The sequence below is a fragment of the Corvus moneduloides genome, chromosome 3 (assembly GCF_009650955.1).
Source record: "Corvus moneduloides isolate bCorMon1 chromosome 3, bCorMon1.pri, whole genome shotgun sequence".
NCBI lineage: Eukaryota > Metazoa > Chordata > Aves > Passeriformes > Corvidae > Corvus > Corvus moneduloides.
The window spans coordinates 19,879,062-19,906,583 of record NC_045478.1 but is presented as its reverse complement, the minus strand read 5'-3'; the positions used below and the strand labels follow the sequence as shown (position 1 = coordinate 19,906,583).

Sequence of the window (27,522 nt, the reverse complement as noted above, 5' to 3'; positions counted from 1 at the left end):
CAAGCCCACAGCTACATACATACACAACTGTAAGCAACTCATCAAGTCAAGTACTTTGGGATGTGTGAAAGTATTAGATAAGTGAATAGATAATGTAAATGAAGTATAAATTATGTAAATATAACAATATTCAAGGACTGCAAAAAATGTAGATGATTAATAGACCATAATGGCTTTTTAGAGACTTTAAACTAGAGGAACTTTAGCTACTCGACATTGTTAGAACTCCACCAAAGTCAGTGAAGGTATTGTAATTTAGAGCAGCTGAGGATCTAGACACTTGCATCCTAGAGTGTCAAGCAAATCCTCCTCTGTATTCAAGTCTACATGATAAAGTTATAGCACATATCAGATCCTTAAGAGCCTTTATGGTCTAATGAGTCAGAAAAGATGCTGTATACTACTCTTAATGATTTCAAAACTTGCATAAAATTGCACTTGCACAATTTCCCATTGCTTTTAATGGAAGACATTTGAGTAAACTTTCACAACTTTATACAAAACACTGGATACTGTTTTGTAAATCCTCTTCTGCTATTTGGGAGAAATATTGCAGTTCTACTGAACTCTGTAACCTTTTCTCACTCCTTGCCATAATGGAAGTATTTCCTGAGTGAAGGTTGTCAAAGGACTTCAAAAGGTTTTAAAATGCATAAATTTCAGAAGAAAGTCCGTTTAGAAAGCTTAAAATAGCAGGGGGAAAATGGTTAGTGGTCCCTTAATGGTTGTTTCAGTGATCTTTGAAGCCAAGAAGTAGTTCTCACCGCAAACCTGTGTACCCAAAAAGCTTCCACTTAACCATATCATACACTTCTGTAGGTATCTCTTCCAGGAGTATTTGGAAGATAACGTGTCACTGGAGAACAAATGATATAAGCAATTATTTTACTTAAAGCTTCCTCTCTCACCAACTACCAGAATGCTTCCCACATTTTTTTAAATAAGGGATTTTTTTTTTTTTTTTAATTAAAAAGGGGAAGAATGATCCACTCCACAAAGTTTCATGGTCCGAACTCCCAGAATATTTAGTCCCTGGCTGAGCCTTGGACATATTATCAATTCAGCCTGCAGCTCCCAAGAAATAGGATGGTTCAAAGAAGCTATGGAATTTGCTAAAACAGGACATCTATACATTTCTCACTGTCAGAAATTATATAGGCTTTTTGGAGACAGCAGGTCTATATGCAAAAATGTTTACCCAGCCATATATAGACTGGAAAGGCTGGACAATACCAGAATTAAAAAACTCTTCAAAAATTAATTTTGGTTTGCCATGTTTTCTGTGTTTTTTAGAGACATATACTCAAAGGGAAATGCATCAATGATAGGTTATATGTGAACAACATTTAGCACAACATCCACATGGCTATGCAGTAATACACTAACTAAATAAAGTTGTCTTCCCCAAATACCCAAAGTTACTGCAGCATACACTGGACCATTTACTTGTGGTTAGAACAAACAAAACTTCACTAAAATACATTGCAGCAATGTTTGACATCAGTAATTTACATGCATTTCTAAAAAACTGATCATTACTTTTGTTTAAGGCTTGTGAGAAACGATCAAAACTTTCTGGGATCAAGATGTTGTCTGCCTTTACGAATGTCACAGGCAGATTACTTTTCCAAAGCAGGGATTTATAAAAAAGAGAAAAATGCCCACCATCTCAATTGTAGAAAGCAAAGCAAATATTTGTACAACAAATATAAGATAAACCTAGTCCCTGTTTAGCATCTCCCAAGTAATACCACGTCCTCAACTTCCACTAAAGTCAATGGGAATCAGGGGTGTTCAGTGAATCTCAGGAGGTATTGAACACTTAATACAACACGGCCCTACATGTACAGATGTAAACACATTAAAGAGGGGTGTCATAATATAAACACACCATCACCATGATAATCCTGCAAATCAAAAGGCATTCAAAAGGTAACCTTTAGTCTGTTGGGGATTTTTTTGTTTGTTTTTGTTTTTATTGGGTGTTTTTTTTGTTTCTCTTGTATTGAATTATGGTCAAGGCAGCACCTTAACTGTTTCCACAATGGAATGAAACCAGTGAAGTGGAATGCACATAAGAAAGAAATTGCTATTGATCTCAGCCCAGGCCACACCATGCCTTGCATAGCAAATGGTTTCCATTACCTTACTATCTTAAGATAATTAATGTGCAGTCACTGCCCCTATCTTATGTTATCGGTCATTTTGATACTGTTCAATTTCTATCAGGCAATTCTACATTTTAGATGGGAGAGGCTTCATCAATAACTGTCATTTGATGATAATTTTATAAGTCACGATGCCACCTACCCAATCCAATCTGTAATATATGCACTTCATAGCTGATTGACTATCTGCCACATAAACCCCCCCTTCAATATAGTTTGCAACACAATTCTCTTTCTTAATTATTATTATAAAATATATTAAAACCTTGAGAAAAATCTTTGCCTCTTTCAACATGATCTCTTGTTTTGTTTCCCTGAAAAGTTACTTTTTTAATTTAGCCAATGATATACTGTACATATTTCTAACACTGCAGAATGAATTCTTTTATTTTATAATCATAGCATGATGCTATTTTACAGTCATGTCATACTACAATTTTAATAAAGTTCCCATTATGTGGAATTAATAACTTCATTTCAGAAATCTATGCAAAACTTAACATGTTAGCTCACACTTTCTCATGACATAACATACGGTATATAGAAATATTACCTTTACCATAATATGGCTTTTTGACATGGCCGTCACTTGGTTTAGGCTTCCTGTCATCTCCAGAAAGGTGTCTTGGAGACTGTTCCTCAAATGATCTCATATTATCCCTCCTTCCAGCTTCCACTGCCATTTTTTCTCTCATGGCTTTTGCTCTCTCAGTTTCCAAAGCAATTGCTTTCTCAAGCAGGGTTAAGTTACCTTTTGTCATATCAAACACTTCTTCAGACCTATCTGAAGTAATAGAGGTGGTATCATCGTCTCTTTCATGACAACCATCCTCCTTGGCACAGCTAGAAAAAGTCCTAGATCTGGGGCTCAACTGTTCTTCAAGCCTCATTAGGTTCATCATATCAGAGTAATTCCGGTCTGGTGTTCTTCCTTGGAAGTCATCTTCTTGCCTGACATGCTGACGAGTGTTCATGTTTTGCTGTTGATTTCTTTCCTGTGGGTTTGTCTCACTGAGTTTCCTAGCCAGATCAAAACACTGGTTCCTTAAGCACTCCAAACTGCTGAGACACACCTCTTCATCACTCTCCTCCACTATTTTTTCTGTAAGTCCATTGTTCACAGGCTTCCCTAGCATTACAAAGTTCATATTCCTATTGTCTTGCTGTGAAGTATTGTCTGCATAATTTCTGTCATTAATATTTTCTGAAAGCACTACACCATGTCCTTGTGCTAATAATTTAAGGGAGTCCACTGTTTCCCTAACAACATCACTGTCTAAATCTAAACTCAGCTCACTTTTCCGACCGATATTTTCATTTTTGTCACTATCATCTTCCAGACTATTAGATGTATTGCTGTTCATTTCTGATTCTGTCCTGGCTCTGTATGCTGCATCCTCTGCAATTTTGCCAAGATTTAACAATGACTTGGCCACCAGTTCATCGTAATTATCATACTCATCATTATTGTTATCGTCTTTTTCTGTGTCTTGCATTATTCGAGTATTGTGACAATTCATTTGATGGTCTTCTGCATAAAAAACAGAAACAAAGAAAGAAACAAAGAAAGAAAGAAAAAGGAAAAGAAAAGAAAAAAGTGGCTACAATTGGAACTGTTGTTGCAATTGCACGGACAGAAAACAAACTGCATGTCAAATATTGTTAATCATACAGCAATTCTAGAACACTATGGCTGACCCATTTGAACGGAATTCTCTTTAGTCCACAGGGCTTTTTTTGTTTATTTGCTATTCACATGAATTTCTTTCACAGAACTGATAAGAAAAAGGCAATCAAAATGCTAATTACTACTACTGCTAAATGTTATGGCATAAATACTTATGTTTCTCCTTTCACTTTTATATTCACAGTTTTATGGGATTTATTACAATCACATTATTCAGCTGACATAATTGTCTATGTTTCCAAGTTTCCTCACTCCCGTATTTCCTGTAAATACAGTAGATGGCAAAGGAGTGAGTACTACTAGATTTATTCTCTTACTGATGAATGCCATTCAGCAAAAGAGAAAGAGTATACTCCAAGAAGGAAAATGTCACTTTTTTAACACCATACACACCATTAACACTAGTTGACCGATAACTGCACACGAAGATTAAAATGGCATTTTACTTAGTGGATCCATCAGTAAAATCAAAATCTCTCAGTTCAACTGTGGAGAAGTTAAGAATTTTAAAAGAGTTGTTACATGAAAGGAAGATAGAAGGAATTATATGCGCAATATAATTTGAAGTAAATATGCTAGCCCAAATTTTATGGTCATATATGTATGATAGGGCTTTTATTTGCTGTTCTGTGCACTGTAACAAAATGGTGCAGAGTTACCACATTTTACTCAGCTTTGTTCTAGTAACTGTCGAATAACAGAGGGAGAGCTTAATAAGTAGGAGCCAATGTGAGGCCCTAAGGGGGAGATTCATCTCACCTAACTTTAGACATGAGCAAGGCAGGCATCTACATCTGAGTAGACTATTCCATGGTTCCATCCTCAGTCAGCAAGAGAAGCAGACACTTTATGGACACAGCCCACCTGATCTGGTTAAGGTATCTTCTTGAGAATAAAACTAATAACCACTAAGAAGTGCCTGTTTCTCTTCATTGACAACAAAGGGACTCAGACTTGATGCCCACCTTAAAGATACCCATACTCAGTCAGATGAATATCATCCAGAGAGCATCTTCTGGTATCTCATGTTCACTCAGAAGTTACGTCATTCCTAGACCCAGTCTTAAAACACACATTCTTCATTACCGAGTAATGAACGTTGCATAATGTATATTTTGATAATCGGCTACCCAAGCTATATTTTGACATTTTGCATCACTGGAAAAGAAAGTTCCTAGATCTGTCATTACAGCGACATGCTAGGTTTTCAGTTTTTCAGCTGGTGCAAACTGAAAGAAACCAGTAGAGCTAGGATAATTAACACCTGCTCAAGAGTTAGTTCATCAACTTCTGATAGCATCTTTTCAGCTTAGATGTATTTTCAACACTAGTACACCTGAACACGTAGCAATTTCTAAAGTGTGACTCATGTTTTGGGTTAAACAAACCAAAGTGGGAAATTTCAGGTAGTAGGTGGCTTGTACACTAATATTTTGGTAATAGGAAATAGTGTTTGATAAAAATAATTTTTATGTCAGTAGACAAAATAATAAATCAGTTGTAAATACAAAGCTCAACAGCACAATAATTGATATTTCAGCCACAAGATAGTATTTCTTCTACACAGTGGTTAGGGATCCTGGGATGATAGTAGGCTGTAGTTAAGCAGCAGAACTGGTTGATGACTAGGCTATCTAGAAAAAAAAATGCTCTAATGGTAAAATATTGTAAAATATTATATCTTACATATTATCAGCTTGAATATAGAGGAAAGAAAATTAATAAGGAAGACTGTATGGTATTTTTACATCACAAGGTATTTCAAGTCAGTAGTGGGTTATCTGTTTATCATAAAAGGTGGTTTTATTTTAGTTGCTATGTTTTTCAAGCTCATCATAATTCACATTTATGTTTCAGGTGCCACAAAAATTAAGGGTATGAGAGTACCAGATTTTCAGTGTACAAGTAAGGATTGACACTTCCACTTCCTATTTGAAAAATGTCCATCTTGAATAACTGCATAGAAGAAGGTAATGAAGAATTACTGGATAATTAGTTTGTGCTATTTGAAAAGCAAATACACTACTAATAATTTTCTAAAGTAAAATGTACAAATGAGTCCCACATTAATTTAAATATTAAGGATAAAACCTGATGCCAAGGAGATTGCTCAGTAGAAACTGAGGTTTTTGTGGGGCGCTTCTTGTAACTACACTGATGGGCAGTCAGATGCAGCAAAGGAACATCAAAGTAATTAAAGAAGCAATGAGCTATAGCTCCAAAATTGCCAGTACCTTCAAGTTTAGGGTGAGGTATCAACAAACACTGGTGAAATCAGTCCAAATCTACCTGTAATACGATATTGAAATATAAAGTAGAAAAAAAAATGTTTTCTCAAGTCATCCTGAGAACTGCTCAGGTACACAGTGACTATTCTAAGCCAACATTTGAAATGTGAAAAGTTTCAGGGATTGTTTCTTACAAAGGGGGATTGTGTTTGTAAATGATCACCAAGGGGAGGAATATGTTATACCTTGCCTCCACAAGTGAAAAGTCAAAATATGAATCATGTACTATATGAGAGGAGACATCTAAATTCCTTTTGAGTAGGGAAGCTGGGTGAAAGCTGTAACTACAGTATTTTTTATTCTATTTGCTTGGCTACATCCTTTTCTGGTCTCCCATCCATTCAATCATAAAATGAAGAAGAAAAAGGTAGTGGAAGAGAAGAAAGTGTAAAGCAATAATCCCAGATAAGACAGGCAGGAAAGCAAAATATTTAAATTAAGATTAATTTCCTGTATTTTAATTTTTGGCCTTTTTTTGCATCTTTTTTCTTTAACAACTATTTTACTCATGTCTCTTATATCCATGCAGCAGTTAATTTTAATGAGAAGGATATTTATATATGCCATGTCATCTCCTCAGTAACAGTTGGATTCTAAACTTGCTCTGGTGAGGCACCTGTATCATCTGTTTATCAATATGGAATTTTAAATACTGAATCAGTTTGTATATTAGTCAAGGGTCTTCTAGGAAGTATGCTACACTAGCAGCTCTATGTGAACTTTACGCCTCTTCTTTGATTCAGCTCTGTAAAATTTAATCTTGCTTTCATTTCACATTTCTGTGATTCCTTAGATTTGATCTTTAGTGCAGTAACTACCTTTAGACTGTGCTGTTTAATGGCTGTCTGTTAAATGACTGCAAAACCTAGAGACTTACTCTACCTCTTGCATAAGTTTTGGAACCAGTGATGCCAACTGAAGGTTTTTATTTTGTGAAGAGACTGAGTTTGTCTCACAAAGACGGCAGCTAGCCAGTGTTGGTGAAGAATGCACAAAGTTATAATACATCCTTTTATGTTAACTTTAGGGTTGCACGGACAAAGAATACACAGTTTTAAAAGAATATCAGATTTTTCTAGCCCTCATCAGCATAATACCATGACAATTTAGATATTCTTGGTGGTAAAGTTGTTCTTTTTAAGTCTCAGCAGATATAACAAGTGGCAGAAGGAAATTATAGTGGAGTAGCGTAGAACAGCTATAAAGAGCTGGAAGCCTTTAGCCATTTCAACAGAAGTACACTTGTATTGCACTAAACAAAAAGTGAATAATTTGATTTCTTATTGCACCTTTCATCCAAGGATCTCAAAGCACTTTACAAACATTATTTTAAAAAGCCTCACAACACCCCTGTGAGGTAGGTATTTTAACCCCATTTTACAGATGGGAAATTGAGACACAGAGAAGTTGAGTGACTCTTTCCATGTCATACCAGGAGTCATGGGAGAATAAGGATTATAGCCTCTACATCCTTGACTGTTTCCTCCTTTTGTTCCTATCACATCCAAATTTAAGCAATTGTTTGTCAGAAGAAATGGCTTGCTGGTTTTAGTGTAGGGAGTCATGCAAAACAGCACCTTTCTTTTGAAAAGGAAAATATATAGCATTTAGACTGAGAGATTCTGCAGAGAGAGGCAATGATACTTCAGAAATAGCAGCTACATTCCTACCAAAGGACAGACTTCAGAAACAAGACTTCCCAGATCTGTGGTCCGTTTATCAAATTACTCACTTTCTTCCAAGTATGGGAAAACATGATGGCTAAGAAGCTGAACCTACATGTGGTCACACAGGCTTCCTGCCCAGATGGATGGTTTCATTATCCAGGCAGCATTTCCTGTTTCAAAACACTTCACTGCTCTTGCCACTGTCAATTCCTAAATGCTCAGCACATGACACTACTGCATCACCATTCTTCTCCTTTTAAGCTGTAATGTGAAGTACGTGCATACATCTCCACATTACAGTCTGTGACGGCTGGCCTATGAGAAATATTTAGCAAGACAATGTTGGCACAAATGAATCGTAAACCTTAGAAAGTTACAGCATAATATAGGTAGAAGATTGTTTGTACATTGCCTTCTTGGGGAAAATCTTGTGAGTAAGGAAACTGAAGAGGTGGAAAACTCAGTGAGCTCTCAACTTCTCGACTCCTCATGGAAGAAACAGAGGACATGTGTAACTCTCCAAGGACCTAGGCAAGGTCTCCTAAAAATCTAAATGGTCCTACTGACATGGGATTTGGATTAGAGCCCAAGCATTTGAATATGCCTATTCAGGGCTGCACTGAACCCTGAAGTTGACCATGTGCAAGAAGAATCCTTTCTTCATCTCTGCAAAATTTCATGAAGTTCTTTTACACTGGAAGTGCTATATGTAAAGACCCAAGTAATTTGGTTCTTATAACAATTGGTTCCTTTATGGACCTTATATATACTTAATGAAAGTCAAAAGAAAAAGGTAACTGTTCACTTAGTTAATTGATTGTCTCTAGCTATTCCATTATATTCAATTATTTTTTTTCACTTCTACCCCTCAGCCTGCTACAGCTACTTACAATAGTTATAATACTGGGACTTACTGTTTAGACTTTCCTACAATTACAGTATTCAACTAATAACCAATGCTCAAACTAAAATAAATGGAGAATAGAAGTCATTAAGCATGGCAAGGAAGTTCTGAGCTGAAGAACACAGGACATCACAGTAGGAGTCAGTATTGTAAACTAATAGTGAGGACTACAGTGCAGCAAGCCCATACAGACTCTTAAATATGGACAATTTGCCGCCTTAAGTATCTTTTAATTATTTTTTTTTTCTGTTAGGTTTTGATCTTTTCATTTTCTATAGGTTCCATGTTTTATCTGGTTTTGCTCACTGAAAAATTAAGTACTATTTTTTTTCCTTTTTTTTTTTTTTTTAATATTTTTCCCTAAGGACCAAAAGGGATCCTCACAGATCTGAATTTCTTTCCTGTTGTGGAGTGATTACTAACACATGAAGACTAACTCATAAAGATATTACTTTTTTATTCATCTTCTTGCCATTTAAACACACTTTTAAAAGAGTATTAATAAATTATTTTGGTATAAAAGCATTTCGAAGATTTAGTTTTCTGCACAAATCAGTGCGTTCTTGTGTAAAGGCAGAGGTGTTTTACATAACCAATGCCCTGAAATAATATTTTTTATTTTTTTTTGCTTATGGCACTTGTATGACCTATTACTACACCACTGCTTATGTCACACCTGCATGAATAGTATCCTATTTATGTGAACCAATGTTCATATAGAGTATTGGTAGAATATGGATCTTCTTACTTGGGTTATTCTTATTAATATAAAGACAGAGAGAATCAGGAAATACAGAGGAACATGCTTTTAAGATTTATGTCATTTGTTATTCATTCATTTTTTCCCACTCCAAATCCCTATGAGCTACTTGTATCAGTACAGTTTTGGAAAAGGATCTGAGGATATCTGACAGCTCCTCTGACAAGATCATGACTGAGGTAATTTTGCTTCAAGTGCCAGACCGCAAGAGCTTCGTAAAGGTTATCTAGGTTCTGACTCAAGCCAATATGTTTAAGATTTTGTCATTTCACCACAAGATACTGCCTGCCTTTCTTTGATCTTAAGAGATTGTCACATGCCATTAACAGTGCACTGCTGCCATGGAATCATGCAGTAGTTGAGGCTGGAAGGGACCTCAGGAGGCTATGTGGTCCAACACCTGCTCAAAAAAAGTGCCAGCTTAGAGCAATCATCAGGGCCCTGTTCTGTCAGTTCCACTTTAAAGCTCTTCCAGGATAGAGGTACCACAGCATCTCTGGGAAATCTATTCCAGTGTTTGACCACCCTCATGGTAAGAAATTCATTCTTATTTCCACATGGATTTTTTTTGTTACAACTTGTGTCTTGTCTCTTATTCTTATGCTACACACTTACATCTTCTCACCACTCTCCACACAGGTAGCTGAAGACAAGTCTAAGTTCCCCCTTAGCTTTTTCTTCCTCAAGTGAACAAACTGGGCTTTTTTCAGGGTTTCTGCACATGTGGTCCAGTTCTTTAATCATCCTGGTTGTTCATCACTGGACTCCAATATTTCAAGACTTGTGCTGATGAGCCCAAAACTGGGCCTATTGCTCCACATAAAAAAGTGTAAGTGCTGCATAAACTGGAATAATAATTTCTTTTCCTTTTGATTTCTGTTTCTCAAGTCTTTTCATCCTGACAGCCAAACATTATTTCCTGAAGTCAAAAGGCAATGATTTTTCTGGGAATTATCTTTTTTTTTCCTCCACCACAGAGACAGCAGAAAATACATTTTGGTTACCTTCAAGTAGGAAAGGTCCCTGGTTGGTATGAAGCCTGCTTGTTTGGTTTGCAGTGTCTGAAATATATGGTATGGAGGCATATGCTTAGGTTCAAGAAGGAACTTGCTGAGATTATCTGTGAACAGAAGTGGATATGCTGGGTTTGCAAGGGCAGTACAATTTAGCCAGTCACTCCCACCTGGACCACACTTCTTTGTGAATCAGGTTCAGGCAGCCCTTAATTGTTTTTGAATTGACTTCTGTCTGGGCAGATAATGAGATGTCTTTAGCTGATGACTGGTATTCATTTCATCCTACTTTTTCTCCCCAGGATGTCTATATGAGGGAGGCGAGATATTCTGTCTCATAGCCTTATAATGATTCAGTGGAGTTTGGCAGTTTCTTGCTTTCTCTAAGGTTTCCACAGCTCAGCAGGGCAGCAGGCAATGAGGAAGCCAAAGCTATTCTCCAGATACTGGGATACAACAGGAAGACAGCAGGGGAGCAGAGGACCAGCTGCACCGACAGCAGAACACCCACTCAGAGAGCTCCTGGTATGGAGCTTCTCATGGGGCTATTCCTAAGACTGCTCCAGAGACAGTGACCTGTGCCTACATCCCTCTCCATATTCATTTCTTTACAAAGGATGCAGCCTGAAGAACACATTTTCCATTTATAAAGCAATATTTTCTTTCTGACACACAAATCTCTGAGAAGACAGATTGGAATATTTAGTATAGGGAGACATCATCTCTTTTTACTAGTTTTGTTTTAGTTCAGAGCTCTCAGTGTCAGATGTCCATATTGAACATGTCTCCATATGAACTATACATCTAGATTCCATTTACAGGCAATGGACAAAATCATACATCCTGGGATTTGATTTTTCATCCTAACCTAGGTATCTATAGTAGATAGGCTGAATTATCCCCTAAAAGTGACTATTTCTCTTAACTAGTCATCAATTAAACAGATGGGGTGAATCCTATCCCTATTGCTTTTACTCAAAAGTTTCAAGTTGATCCTTGCTGAATTTCAATGGTATCTTTAGTATGACACAGTAGGAACTGCAGGGAGGAAGGAACGAGGAGCTACCCAAAAGGAGTAGCTTTAGGTTGTGGATAGACAAAGATGTATCAGGAAAGCCTGGTGTGAATGGGATAGTATGGATACTTTGGACGGGATATATGCTTATGACCGCATGATTTACATGGAGAGAATTATATCTTATTGGAAGTGTTTGGTCTCCACTGTAAATTTAATTACTTTTTAATAGTTGTGTTTGATTATCAAAGAAAGCCTGTTTGTGGTTTGATAACAAACTGACCCGACTGGCAGAAGGGACAGAGGCAAGTATCACTACCATTCTAGAGGATGAGAGAACTGCTAAATATGGTATCATTGAAATTTCTTCTTCCTGACTCTCTTTCTATCCCCTCAATGAGTTCAGTGCCAAGGAATCTGGAAAGACAAAGACATCTATGTGCACGAGTGCCAGACTTTACTTCATCTGAAATGTAACGCTTTTAGTTAAGGTGTTTGTTCCTTTATTTTTATCCCTTCATCTAGCTTTTAATCTACATTTGTCTCATTCCCTTTGTTTTCATGGCAGGGAAGGCTGAGTAATAATCCATAGTATAAGAAGAAAGTAAATACAAAGGATTCTTTACCTCTTCGGTTATAGCCATCTATTACTAATATTCTGTTCTGTCCCAATTAATTACGGACAGAGCAATAAAGGAAGAAGTGGAATGTGATTACTCATGCTGCTATACCCTTAGTGAGGCCCTGGCATGATTTTGAGTGACTTAGCAGCTCTCCAGCAGTGCCGAGATTCAGTGAAGAAGTGCTGGTTAGGGACCATTTCCAAGGAATTTGAATGTGGTGAACCTATTTTGGAAGGTAAAAGAGTAGCTGTATATGCATCCAAATCATGCAACAGTTGAACTTAGCATTAAATGAGTGGACTATGGTCTGTTTTATTCACTCACATAGATGTGGTCATTGATTAATGTGCCTGAAGAGACAGAGGCAGGAAAATCTGTAAGCTGGGATCAATGGAAAACACACTCCAGAAGGAACAAGTAAGGCCAGTGTGAACTGTTTACTATGGTTCACACCATGTGTATTGGGTTTGCATGGCAAGGTTTTGGTAGTGGGGGGGGCTACAGGGGTGGCTTCTGTGAGAAGCTGTCAGAAACTTCCTCCATGTTCAGCAGAGCCAATGCCAGCCAGCTCCACAGTGGAACCACTGCTGGCAAAGGCCGAGCCCATCAGTGATGGCAGGAACACCTCTGTGGAGGTGTTTTCAAGAGGGAAAAAGAAAAGTTATTGGGCAGAAGTAATTGCAGACAGAGAAGAGTGGGGTGAGAACATGTGAGAGGAACAGTTCTGCAGACATCATGGTCAGTGAAAAAGGAGGGACAGGAGGTGCTCCTGGCACTGGAGCTGAGATTCCCCTGCAGCCCATGGTGCAGTCCATGGTGAGGCAGCTGTGCCCCTGCAACCCATGGAAGTCCATGGTGAAGCAGAGATCCACCTGCAGCCCGTGGAGGGCCCCACACCTGAGCAAATGGATGCTTGAAGGAGGGGGTGTGACCCTGTGGGAAGGGTGCACTGGAACAGGCTCCTGGCAGGATCTGTGGCCCTGTGGAGTGTGGACCCCATGCTGGAGCAAGTTCGCTCGCAGAACTTATCACCCCATGGAGGACCCACACTGGAGGAGTCTGCTCCTGAAGGGCTGCACCCTGTAGAAAGGGATCCGTGCTGGAGCAGTGTGAAGAACTGAAGCCCATGGGAAAGACTCACACTGAAGTTCATGGAGGACTGTCTCCCATGGGAGGGACCCCATGCTGGAGCAGGGGAAGGAATCCTTTCCCTGAGGAGGAAGCAGCAGCAGAAACAACCTGTGATGAACTGCCTGTAATCCTCATTCCTTGTCTCCCTGTACCCCATGAGAGACAAGGTAGAGCCTGGAAAAGAGGCTTTACTTTGCTTCTCATTATCCTACTCTGATTTTCACTGGTAAATTCAATTAATTTCCCCAGGTCAACTCTGTTATGCCTGTGATGGCAACTGGTGAGCTACCTCTCCCTGACTTTGTCTCCGCTCAGGAGGGCAATGATGACTGGCTTTGGTGGGCACCTGGCACCTAGCCAGGGTCAAGCCAGCACACCATGCTACTCCAGTCAGCCAAGTACACATATACAGTGGACCTCAAAAAAGACAAAATGGTGACTCAGTGGTGTAGCTAGCTCTTAGCCAGCTACAAAGAGTCTTTAATACCTTCTGTTTATTTGCCATCTATGTGTACAGATGGCCTATGTGACTGGAAGTGTGTAAGAAGGAGAGTAGAGTACTAGACACCTGTCAAACGCAGGAAATGTATGCTATAGTACCAGATACAGACCACCTTTTTATGTCACTATGGCATTTGCAAAGATATTTCCAGTTGAGGCTTTTCCAAGTACCTTTCCACCTAAAGATACATTTTAGAAATTGAGGGATTTCACACTGCTGTTCAGATCTGCACTGGAATATCTGTCTGAATGATGAAAGCTTGTATCTCTTAAAAGGAGAGTATTTGCTGGACAAATGTAGTAACCTACATATTTACCCACATTTCCATACATTTCCAACTAAATATGTACCTACTAGCTATTATGGAAGCAGCTTTGTTGCCAGTCTCACAGCGCCTAAATTGAGTAGAGCAGCACAGCCTCAGCGCATGGCATCTGTGCTGAAAATAACTATCCTCGCAGAAACAAGAAGCAACAAAGAGAATCAATCAAATAACCACAACAGCCAGTTTTCCAAAATACACACATGTAGATACAGAGACAATCTTACACCACACAAAACTAAAACCTGAGTCTGAGTCTGGTCTCAAGATGCTTCAGTCTAGAAGCTATTTTGCTGGAGTTCACTGGTAAAAGTAATGTACATGAGATGAAGTCAATACCTTTACTTCTGCCTGAAATTATTTCTGGTTTTATTTTTTTTCACTTTAACATATTGCTCCCTTTCAGTTGCCTTTTGTGTGATTATTTTTAGGTTCTAGTCTCATTTACTTAATTTTCTGTGCACTAAAGTATCTGAGCTATTTAGGAGCCAATGGAACTAACCTGCCCAACATGAACTTTTCCCCTCTGTTCCTTTGTATCTGATGCTGTATTATGTTTTATGACTTAAAACGAATTTATTAAACAGAACAGCATCAAATCAATTCCTAAAACTCAGATAAACTGTGTACATTATTTCCACACTGCCCATCTTCTCAATGATGTGCAATTTGCAGATTTCAAGCAAAACACTTGCCAGAGGACAGTTATTCTTTCCTTAATAGATACATTGCTATTACTTCTAGTTATGCATTTTTTAAACAGTTAGTAATTTTGGCTCACTGCTGTTTGTATCTTATCCAGACATCAAGTATAGTTTAAAAATCCTTGTTTTCAATATTATAAAAAGTCTCAGAGAGTCTACACATATTGCTTGGGGTTCTGAAAGAGCTCTGCATGTCTCTAGTTCTAATTCTACTAATGACAATGATAAAGAATTCTATCATTAATATAAAAAGACACAGTAAGTTACTTCACATTGTGAACTATAGGAAAATGCTCACATATAACTAGGGAGGAGAAAATATAACAGAAAAAACTGTCCTGCATCGCCTGTGGGTGTGGGTATTTTGTCTAGCCCTGATCTTCCATCTTAAAGCCTTTTAACTTTTAAATTAAAGATTCCACACAATGCAGATTCTTTACTGCAGCTTTCACATCTGTCATTTCCTGCTGTCCATGAAGGAATCCTAACAGCATATTTCACTTGCTCTCTGCAGTACTCCCATGCTAACCTCCTACGTGTTTCTTTAAATCTTTCTGCATTTTTCTTTCCTGCATAATCCCTGTCACCCCTTTTACATTTGGAACATATTGTTTCCATTTCTGTGTCCGAAGACCTTCCGGCCATTGAACTGAATTTGGCCTTAAACTCATACCATGTCTTTAATGGGGATTTCAACATGAATCACTTTAAAAAAAGTCATATGAATAGCAGCAGTAATTTCTAAAACACTTTCAGATTAGAATTCTCATGTGGCATGTTGTATAGAAAGGAACAGTTGTATTTCTATTTTTCTTGGTGATACAACTACATCTATACTCATCTGTGCTTTAAACCTGAGAGACACCTTAATACTGATCAGCTGCTCAAAGCTCTGCTTTGCTGTGTACTGAAAAAGCTCCAGCCTTACAAAGCTCTCCATCTATCTGCTATTTAAGCACTGAAAGCTTCTAGACACTGGGTCTTTTCACACATAAATTCCCAGAGAAACCTAATCCAATAGGTATGCTCTAATGCACACCTGAAAGAAAAAGGCTTCCCATGAAGTGCTGCTTTGATTGGCTTGCTTAATCTGTAGCCAGAGAAGAACGGCCTGTTTCCTTCTTTATTTCCCCTGCTCATTCCCACCTGCCCATAGCCCAGGTTAAACACATTGTTTAGTGGGTCACTCACTAAAGAACCAGAAGACTAAGAGTATAAGCTCTCATGGTTTATGTGGATTTCGTACCATAGTTCCCAAAAGCATTTGCTAGTCACCACAATAAAAGCTGGATTCAAGTTCTATTAGGAAGCAGAAAACACAAGAGTAGAGTAAGACCCATAATTTTTTTTTTTCATGCTATTTGGTCATGCAAAAATATAATCTCTTTATTGCAGATATTACAAGGACACCTGCCTTGAAGAGAGAAATATAGAGTCTGTTCCCTGTGCCCAGGACTGATTTTGTAGCCTAATAAGAAGTCAAGCCATATGATGGTTACAGGGTCCTTGGAGAAAAGACAGAATTCAGCATGGCCTGCATTCTCAGGAGAATGACCCTTTTTGGTCTATGGCAGTTCTTGAATGTTTTTTCTAGGGTGTAATAGAGCTCCATCAGAATGTGTAAGAGCGTTCCCTACACAAAGCAGTCACTGGTCTAGTCTCCAACCTTCCGTGTTAGGAAAGAAGGACACGTGGCATTGAACCCTGGCATCACTTGTCACACTTAACTCAGGCACCTGCATTACAGACAGGGGCAGTATTTTCATTCCATTCTATTGTGAAACATTTATCTCACTCCACAAATGTAACAGGATCCTTAGCCGAGATTCCAGTTTCTATTCATCTAAAAGTTGCCCTTTTTGGCTGTACTTTCAGGGAAGGACATTCACAGACTGTGCTCACTAGATAATAAACAAATACTACTATAAACTTTAGTATATTTTCTGTAAGTCCAAGTCCAGCCATATTCCTAACAGTCATTCCTACTAATGATCTATTATTCTCTGTGTCCACTATTACATTACAAAATATATTTTTCTCTTAATGACCTGAGGGCAAAGTTTTATTCAAAACATTGCAATAAAAGAAGAAACAATTTTTAACTTTCCACTAGATGCCAGCCTTTGAAGTTGAACAATGCTTTAATTATTGCAGAAGACAGAATGACAGTATTCTGTAAAAAGTTCAGTCCAGTTCTTTACAGGATGTCCAAGAAACTGTTTAGCAGATGTATTTTGTTTATACAGAACTTCTACAATAAGTAGAGGCAGTTTGTCAAACAATAGATTTGATACAATAGAAATCAGAAGAAAAGCAGTTGCACAGCTTGCCCTAAAGTACATATGACAAGTAAGGAATCCCACCACACATGCTTTGTACTGACAGAACCCTAGTCTGACATGGGCCTGGGCAGCTTCATAAACACTCCTGTGTTAGTGATTGGAAGTGTTCATGCCACACAGACCTTGCCCTTGTTCTGTCAGTAATCCATGTCTGTGGAGCACAAGGAAGAAAATACCTGCTTGATTTGTCAGTTTTTGAAATTGTAAGCTCAGCTCTCCTTTAGTGTCACAGCAATACTAGTACTCACCCTTCCTATAGAGTAGTATAGCCTGCAAAATTAAGCTTTTGGGATGACAGAACTATCAGATGATGAGTTCACCTAATAAACCCCCACTAAGTCTTGAGCTGTCAATCCTGTTAACTTTCTCTGACAGATCCACCACAAATTTTTGCTAAAGCAATAATATTTACTGCATATTTACTGCCACAGTTTCCATGTGGTGGTATGGATATTTGACATGCTTAGTGACTATTTTCAGTACTTTTACTTTCCGCATGAAGCCTCAATGTACCACATAATTCTGAGGATTTCAACAGTGACCAAACCCAGCCTCCTTTATGTGGTTTCCTTCCTATCATTAGTTTTCTTTGTATTCTGCTAATGACTTGGCCTTCCTTGATGTCCAGCTCAGTAATTGTAGCTCCCAGAGTCTACTCTCAATAAAAAAATCTGAAGAATATGTTAATTTACAGTAGGGCAAGTGTTTCTTATAGTAAAAAAGGACAATGTCATATGTGATGTAAGTGACAAAAGAACAAACCTCATTTGTTTTGAGACTTGTAAAATAAAGAAGAAATGCTTTCATAATACAAAAGTATTCAAGATTACATATATATGTTCATTACACATTTTGTTTCAAAAGAATTCTTTGTTACGTTTATATATTTCAGTTAAACAAAATTTCTGTGACTTGAGGCATTTGCCAGAACTGCAAATTTGATTTGTGAGAATGGACATGGAACAGAAGAAATTATCAATCCAGTCTGCAATTTTATTTCGTTATCTCCTGGAGGACCTGTAGTAGGGCAAAATTAACTCCCACAGTTACCAAATACAGTTCTCTGCTTTTCAGGGTGAAAAGTTACCATTTGCGTTCACTCTTTTAGGACAAACACTGTAAGCCCAGTGGGAATTGTGAATTAATAGGGTCATCAAAATTGCTCTTAGAGCTGTACTCTAAACACAAGAGGAAAAACAGGAACCTGTAATACTGACCAAGCAGAAGTTATTTTAAAGAATCATTACATCTGTAGTGTCAAGAAGGATTCACACAGAGTCTGTGGTCACTGTGTAAGGTGCAGTACAGTGTGGGCAATGGACCCTTTGAAGTAGCACTGTGAAAGACAAAGGAATTAAAAGAAAGATCATGAGGAGTTCAGTTCTGTACAACCCCTGAATATGTTTCTAAAAGTGATATATTCCAGATATTAGACCTTCTACAAAAATGTCAAAATGTCATTTACAAATATGGATGCAAAGACCTGCTACATAACTGAGTTAACTATTGGTTCTTTAAAACACTACATCGTATAACCAACTGGCTTCTTGGCACAGTTGCGCCAAAACCAGGAGATCACTGGCGATGAACAGGTTACAGAGAGTCTAAGTGAGGATAGAGCTACAGCTCTAAGACTACAGCACTTTAATTTCTTCTCCAATCCATCTAATTCCAGAAAGAACTAATTTTACTGTAAGATCTTGCCAGACAACAAATGAAATAGGAAAAATCAAGGATCCACTCAGCATTTTTCTGCAGACAGAAGGATGCAATAGAAATGCAGAAAAGGCAGCCTCTTCTTGAGGACTGCAATCTGTGAGAATCCAAAGCAGCACTGCTGAGACATGGTTCCTTTGCAGACCTATTGCTCTGGCAAGACTAGAGAAAGCTTTGGTCACAGATAAGCCCTGAAACAATTTGCCGGTACAATGGGCCTAACATTTCATGTTCAGCTAACACTGAAGTAAAGGGTTAGTGTATTAAAAATACAAACAAGCAGCCCCATGCCACGTAAAACAGTTTCAGAATAAAGCAGCACTGAAATCAGATGTGGTGCTGAATGTGTTCCTTGATGCTTTTATTAAGGCCTTCAGTTCAGACCCTGAACTCTTTAAGTATCCCAACGTCCTCTACAGAATTTCTGCTTACATCAACTGAAGTTGTGTATGACAGAGATCTATAAACTGTCTCATCAAAGGTGAATAATTTCTTTACACTGCAGAAAGCTATAACTGAATCATTTGCTCTTGAAGGATCAGATATTTCACATTATCATTTAAGGCCTTTTATTTGTTGCAAGGGAGTTAAATATGTAAACCTCTAAATGAGAATGATACTTAAGTACGTTCCTAACTTTAAATGTGGAAGCTAAGATGAAGAGGGCTATGTAAGGTTCCAGACACAGCCCAGAAGGTTTACTGAGCTTCTGAGTTAAACATTCAAACAGAAGTAAGTCTTCTAAAACAGTTCTTCAAAGGGAGGAAAAGCTAGGGATGACATGTGCAACACACCACCTCACATAAATGGAACACTACTGACATAAAGCTATTCTTGATTTGCCTTGATGCAAACAAGCTCAGTATCAGACCCAATCTTACTTCAGAGAACTAAAAAATAATGTTTAAATAATGCTGTTTAATGAGTTTAAATTATATTGTCTATGTATAGTAAAGACCTTGAGCATGGAACACAGCAAAAAGCAAAATTTACTAAACTAACACTTGAGTCATACTTAAGCAATCAACAAACCAACCGAGCAATCAACAAACCAACCGAGCAACCAACCAGCCAACCACAAACACATAACAACAGTAATTAAAAGATCCGAACTTTTTCCACAAGAACTAGAAGTATCCAGGGGGTATTTACCAGCTAGCTGTTTCCCCACCCTACTCCAGGTAGGTTTCCAGGTCTGAACTACCAGTTCCATATTTTTCAATTGCATTATTTCCAACAAAAATTTTTAGTGAAAATGCTGAGTCTGAATCTCTCAGTGTGACATATAAACACCTAAACAGCAGGACATGTTGTAATCCATGCTTGCTTCTTCAATGGAAAAAGAAGGTATCACAGATTCACAGAATATTCTGAGTTGGAAGGGAACCCCAAGGATCATCTAGTGCAACTCTTAAGAAAATGGCCCATAAAGGGATCAAACACACAACCTTGGTATTATCAGCACTGTGCTCTAATCAACTGAGCTGATCTCAGTATCAATAAAAGTTCTTATGCTGAGGCTTTACTCAATAACTCCCAGGCTTGAGCACTTGGTAACTAGACCAAAAAGGCTTTTACTTTTTATCCAGAGGAGAAAATGTAATGGCCAGGATAAATGTCTTCCAGCAGCAACTCTAATTTTTTTCTTTTCTTCAGGTTGTTATTATTAGGGTATGAGACATCCCAAGCACAGGCTATTTTCTTTTATCAAGGTACAGTACAGCGGTAAAGTTTACTAGCAAAGAGTTTAAATCTGCTTTGCATTATGAAAATATCAGGTATTTGTTTAGTCTTCTTTGGCCCTGAAAAAGATACTTTTTTCCCATATACATTGTCCTAAGCAGTGAAATTATGCTTTCTGGCCTCTTAATTTAAAGACAGAATTTACTTCTATTAAGTGCTTTGTTTGTGAGGTACACGTGAGTGTAGCTCTCTGCTCTGATTAAGACTGAACACCTAACTGCGTTCACCAAATAGATGACCACTTTCCTGCTAACAGTTTAAATAAATGAATATGATTAGTGGTCAGCAGGCTGACAGATGACCTTCCTAATACAGACACGTTGTCATCATTTCATCAAGATGTTTACTTTATCAGGAGTGTTTTCAGCAGCATGCACAGCTGGAAAGCTGTGTGCCACCATGCCTTCCTCAGCACATGGGCTTCTTTCATCTTTTACATTGGTGTTTGCGTCTCCTTGCTTACAGGACCCAAGTGCTTCAGATGCAGTCTGCTAAGGGGATCAGGAAGATAGTGGAGGGCACTAACAATCTTAATAGAGCTGATAGGTGGATTTCACATTTTGAGGGTCTGTCTGTGTTGAATTCACGCAAATGAAAGCAAAAACACAAACCTATTATGAGATTTTTAAAAACAATCCCACAATTTAAACAAATACTGTTGGATTAAATGATCTTAGAGGTCATTTCCAACCTAAATAATTCTATGATTCTATGAAATATGAAAATAGGTAGAATGTCTATCTCTATGTCCATCTGCGAGCTTTTCTTATTAGAAAAACCTGTACTGTGTCTCCTTTGAATGCACATTGCTATCTGTGGTTTACAACTATTTTTGAAGTGTATTTCACTTGAAAAATTAGGTGCAATATCACATATTAGTATACTGGTTATGCCAACTACCTTGAGTTCAATAGAAAATGTAAGGGAGCATCTAAAAGACTCACAATTCACCTGTTAAGAAACTGCAATAGTTTTTGTAGCATCATCTGTGAAATGATTTAAATGATGTATTAAATTTCCTTAGGTCTAGAATCAACCTAACTCCTCCTGCTCCTGATTAGAAAATAGCCAGAGTACAAGCATTTTGAATGTCTTCATGTGGTATGGACTAAATGGTCCTTGGAACATCTGTTCTGGGAGTCCCTCCAAGTGAGATTTTTTTAAATGGAAAAGCATTGTGAAAGAGTCTTTAGGATCCAACTACCTGAAGCAAGCTCATCTCAGAAGAAGGTACTTCGGTTTGCTTTGCAAATTGAATGCACACTTCAGTTTTTAATCCAAAGGTTCTTTGTCATCACAAAGAAGGGGTGCTCCAAAAGTAGCTTTTACTCTCACTCCTTCCCATTTGTGTTTCAATTTACAGGTTAGGTTATCATAACACAGGTCATCTCTATCTGTCCTTTTTTTCCTGGGATAGAAGGAAAATCAGAAAGACTCATCTTTCATTTAGTGGCTGTGTTGAACATAAGGGCTTCTCAAGTCTCTTCATAGATAGACGGATAAATACCTGCTCTTCAAAGAGATTCAGATTTAACGGAAATTTAAAGAGGATATGCTAGCCATTGACAGAGAGTTTAAAACATGAATTTTGGTTCAAAGGATTGTGTACAGAAGTACAAGCACAGAACTTAGGATTCATCTAAAAAAGTTTTGTTGTTTTCTTTCCTTTTAAATTGATATTTTGAGATTTACGAGACTGTTAGGATATATCTATGTTCTCCAAGTCCTTTAGTTTACCAGCGACAAGGCTACAAAATGTGATTTTCAAAAAGGCTGTGATGGTTTCAGTGAATGCCCACGTATTTCCAATAAGAACTGTTTACCTTCATTACCTGTATATTATCTCTATCTTCTGAGAACCTCATCCAAAATTCCCATTCCTTTAAACAAAACAGGAATGGGCAAGGACACACCAGTGACATACTTGAGTTTCCCAGGATTTACCCTTTTCTACTAGAAAACTGAATTTGACCTAAGAAATGGTAAAATACCTCACACTTACCCTCCCACCCTCTCCCTTTCCCCTCTCCCCATTTCTGCCTCTATAGTCCTATCCTATCCTATACTTGCTGATGAAATTCTTCTGTCACCAATACTTACAATTTTAACTGTTTTGTTCACCTAGACTATAGCTACTTCTGGAAATTTTCTGAACTTCCATCATCTACAGCACTAGTGACAGAAACTTATACGAAAACTGTGCAGGCATCCTGGTGACCAGTGGATAATTCTGCATTTTGTTTCTAGGGATAGGAATACTAAGACACATTAAGACTTCCTGCTAAGGTGACTTATAAGATGGTTTGCTACTATATTGTGTTGAGACTTGTAGTGAGCAGCAAGTGACTGATGCTAAATCAACTAAATTCATAGCTGACAGATCTAATTTTCCATATAGTCAATAGATAAAGGCAAGAGTCATATTCAGACCATGTAGTTTAAGGACACCTAATTTTGCACCTTTTTTTCCTGGAAAATCAGCCGTCCAAATTTCACCAATGCAGGTTATGTTACAAGCAAGATAAAGTGAACCATCATTATCCCTATTGGAAACAACAGGAAATAAACTATTTTAAAAAATATGATTTATTGATTAGTTTCTAGACCTCACCAAAACCAAACTATTATCACTCTCTACTCTGGCATAGACATAAGGAACTCCATACTATCTTCCTCACTAATTGCTAGCAACTCTTCCTTGTAAATCATCTCTGCTCCAACTGGGACTGTTGCATACTGATTACTATGTTGATACTCAAAAGGATCATGAAATACTTTTCATATAAAATTCTATTATCACATTTCTGTTTTTATGAGGAATTTTTCTTAATGACTAATCTTTTAGATAGAACATATATTTGTTTATTAATGTACATTTGTTTTGTTACTGGAATAGAATGAGTTCCTAAGAAAAACTTGACCTACACAAATTTTAATTTCAAGTAATATGCAGAGCAGCTAATAGAGGTACCTTTGTAAATTTTTTGCAGTTCTTAACCACAGCCTACTATATATGGAAGGAAAGCAGTCAAAAAACAATGTCAGCCTCTTCACATTGATTAGGACCACTAACTGCATGTGTAACTGTGTTGGAATAAGTAAACCACTGTGTTTCATTATCATAGAAAAATAAACTGAGTATCAAGCCTGCTGGCTTGCCAGAAGCAATTTTCTTGAGCTCTTGAGTTTTGCTTTAGCTTTTTTTTTTTTTTACTTTTATCATTTTTGATAGTGTAGATTCAAAGTTTTAAATGTCAACTGAAATCACAGCAGTTGCACCATAATCTAAGCACCAACAAACCCAGTCACCACTATTTGTTAAAGAAACTGCTGGACATCCTGCACTTGCTCATCAAGAGAGCAACAGCAGCTGCACATCAGCCTGATCTAACACAGCTTCTCTTCCAGGTTCTGAAACAGCAGAGTTCCCTGCAAAAGGAAATTACTTCCCTGTTGCATCAAACTCATGCAACTTTTAGACTGATCATTTATTCTCTACCAATTTTGTGGCAAATTTAGGCAATTGAGGAAACACTACAGATGCAGTATCTGAGAAAACTCTGATAGCCACCCAGCTGGCCACCATCTCACCCAAATGGAAAGAATACTTCCAAAGTCTTTATTTAAGATTTAAGATCTGACCTTACAGAATGCTGAAACAAAAGTCATACAACTTTCATACCTGGTTCCTAAGAGGAATCCAACTGAGGAGTGCTGAAAGCTTTTCTTATATTTTTATTGGTTAGAAAGGTGAATCTACCCAACCAAAAACGTGTTCCCTGGAAATGGGAACAAAATACTTTTTAGATAGCTCATTAATTTTTGCATGATTCCTTCATTTCACCCCAGAGCATTATGATGTCTGTCATCAGCATATGGAGTAAATGGACAGTGATTACATATTTTGAAAGTATTATATGAAGTCAAATATCCCAAAAAAAGAGAAAGTTGAATAGGCTAATCACATTGCTACTGCATTAATTTGGTTACTATCAGTAACCTGTATGTCTAAACGGCATTTATGCCACGGCATGATAACAAAAATAGACGCATTTTAGAAAGACATTATCTATGTAAACCTGTCACTCACTACATTTTAATAGAATCAACTAAAGCACACAGAATTCAAGTCTAAAAGAACCAAAGTGTGTTATAATAGTTAATTCTGAATAGTTTCTTGGAGTAGGGAAAAGTATAGGGCAAAATTTTTGAAGGGAAGAGGTATTTTTGCTCACAAAAATTATCTGCAAACTTGTGACAGAATTTATGTGGGCAATTGTTGACATTGTATAAACAGATCTAGCAAATACACGTGCAAATGATCAGTACAGGCACCCAGCTGTAGCTGATGCTTTGCTTCTACCTTTGTGAATTTTCTCCTGGTAACTGCATGCATTAATCCACTACTAGGATTACATTTTATGCAAGCATTTTTAGCACAGACACACCTCCACCCGCCTTGTTTGAAATGTGAGTGCTGGTGTATTAAAAAATATTTGGAAGACAGACTTATTAAAATAAATGTTAAGAGAACACAGCGGGGTATATTTTCAGTGTGGAGCACAGAGATTTAACTGCATGACTTCCATTAGTTTTAATGAGAACTGAACAGCTAAATCCTCACACACCACACTGGAAGATTAACCCAGAAAACACACATTGTTTACTTTTTACTAATACTCTGATTATTACCACGTTCTTCCTCCTCCTCCTCTTCTTCCTCCTCTTCTTCTTCCTCCTCCTCTTCATCCTCCACATCTTCACCTTCCTCTTCATCCTCCTCTTCTTCCTCCTCAATCTCCTCTTCTTCTTCTCGATCTATCTCCTCATCATCCTCCTCCTCATCACCTTGCTCCTCATTATCGTCAGAATATTCCTCCTCTTCTTCATCCTCTTCTTCTTCTTCCTCTTCCTTTTCATCCATTTCCTCTGTTCCATCAGTCTCATAGCACTCATCTACTGAAGAGTTGTCTGCTTTAACCACAAAGGGTTTTCTTTTGGGGGCTGGTTCTTGGGGTTGTTTATCTTGTGTTTTTCTTTTTTTTGCCAACGGACAGCCATAAACACTGTTCAAAAATAAAAGATGCAAATTATTACACTATCCTTCAGATTTCATTTAGTCATATATTCTAATTCTACATCATGATCAGCTGCTGTTCTCAAAATGCATGTTTTCAAAGTAAAATGATGTTTAGGCAATGATAACCAAGGGGGAGGACACTTACAAAACCTGTGAAAATGCAAGTGACTATTATTTGCCTGAAAATGTCACACATACATGACAGCGTAACAGTTTCAGAAGTGATACAAATGTGTGTTTTTCCTTCTCATTCTATTTTCTCTTTGGCATGTTACACTCCGTTCTAAAGCAGATGAATATAGTTAAAAAACCAGCAAACTTGTCCTACTTGTAGCTAGCAGTACAACAATCAGGAATAAAGAAATGCTTCATAATTTTGTAGTATTCAGTATTTTGACTGTGTGCAGTTAAGATACGTTTCAATGAAGTTTAAATAATGAAAATATGATCATATTCTGAATGTTGTTGTTTATTATTATTATAAATAGTAACATAATAATAAAAAAATAATGAATCACTCTTAAATTCTCCACTTTTTTTCTCCATTATATGCTACAAGGCTGGATAAATGGGAAAACAAGCTCCCCAACACAACCAACCCCAATAATTATCATGGCTAGTGTTTCAAGTGTTCTCATATCAAAAAAATCAAACAATAAACAAAATCTGTTGTCAATGAAGAAAGTCAGACTTTTAAAAAATTGAGTACCCCTTCCTTATTGATCATTTTAATGTATTTAAATGCAGTGTAACAGAAATAGTATTTCAGAGTAGTACTCTACCAGAGTAGCCACCTGTTTCTCAAAGGTCACATAATCTGTATTTGTTGGACCTGATCTCCCTTGTGTAACCCCTGTAACCTTCTGTGCAGAGTGACTGCACACACACATTACTTTTTGTTCAAAGAACCTCATCTTTGAACTTCTTCATTGTGTGACTATAAATATTACTCAAGCTGTATCAGTTTTTAGCCTTCTTTCTGTGATTAACTAGTTTTGGGATATTTACACTGTTCTTTACAACCTTTTCTGCATATCTACTAATGACTTCCCCTTTCACGTTTTAGTCTTTCTCCCTTTATCCCAATACACCGAGGCCCTCTTAGTTTCTTCCATTCTTATAATGCTTCATATTCTGTTGACAGACCACTGAAAAACCTGGGCCTTCACCACATTTAGTACTACAGATGTGCCCTGTGTGGCATCCTCAGAGTCTTGATCTTGGTCTAATTTAATTGCATACCAGCAGCTATGCATCCCAATTACTTAAACTGCTACTTAGGTAAAAACAAATTTATTTAAGCACCCAATTACTTTATTTAAGTGCCTAACTTAGATATTGTCTTACCTAAATTTCAAACCACAGTCTGCCTGGCACACACATATCTAATGAACATACAGAGTCACAAAAGACAGTATTCATGGAAAACCTGCTACAGGAGACCTTCTCCGTGCAACACAGGTGCCTCTCTCTCTGTGGGGACAACAGGTGTCTTTAAAGTCTAATCCAGCATGCCTAAAATAACCTGTCTCCATTAACACTAGAGAGAAATATGGCATAAATTTTAAGTACGTCCATCTAGCCAGATTCCAAAGCACCTCACTTGGGAGTAGGGTAGTAGTCCTAGTGGGATACAGATTCCAGACACCAGCATCTAAGTTGGGGCCTAGTGATACAAGCTAGAGGGGGAATAGATCAACAGCCTCCAGACTCCAGAGCCATGCTCCATCCAGTAGGTCATGTGGCATATTCTATGGAAGAGCATCCTCTTATAGAAGATGAGCCCCGGTGCACTTGGAAGCAAGAAACTCTGATGCAACAGGTGAGCAAAAGCCCAAATCTTCACTAATTTTAAGA

At 37.7% G+C, this 27,522-nt stretch overlaps 1 protein-coding gene across 16 annotated transcripts in view; it reads right to left on the bottom strand.

Annotated features, from left to right (window-relative positions):
• MYT1L (myelin transcription factor 1 like) overlaps window positions 1-27,522 on the bottom strand; it is a 315,791-nt gene that overhangs the window by 78,707 nt on the left and 209,562 nt on the right. For 7 of the 16 annotated variants that reach the window (XM_032104530.1, XM_032104529.1, XM_032104535.1 and 4 more), the window contains 2 exons: window positions 25,278-25,651; window positions 2,722-3,699 (listed from right to left, as the gene is read on the bottom strand). In XM_032104530.1, the coding sequence (XP_031960421.1) occupies window positions 2,722-3,699; window positions 25,278-25,651 (1,352 nt within the window). The remainder of the gene's footprint in view (window positions 1-2,721; window positions 3,700-25,277; window positions 25,652-27,522) is intronic. The other 9 variants (XM_032104533.1, XM_032104539.1, XM_032104545.1 and 6 more) reach the window with 3 other exon arrangements.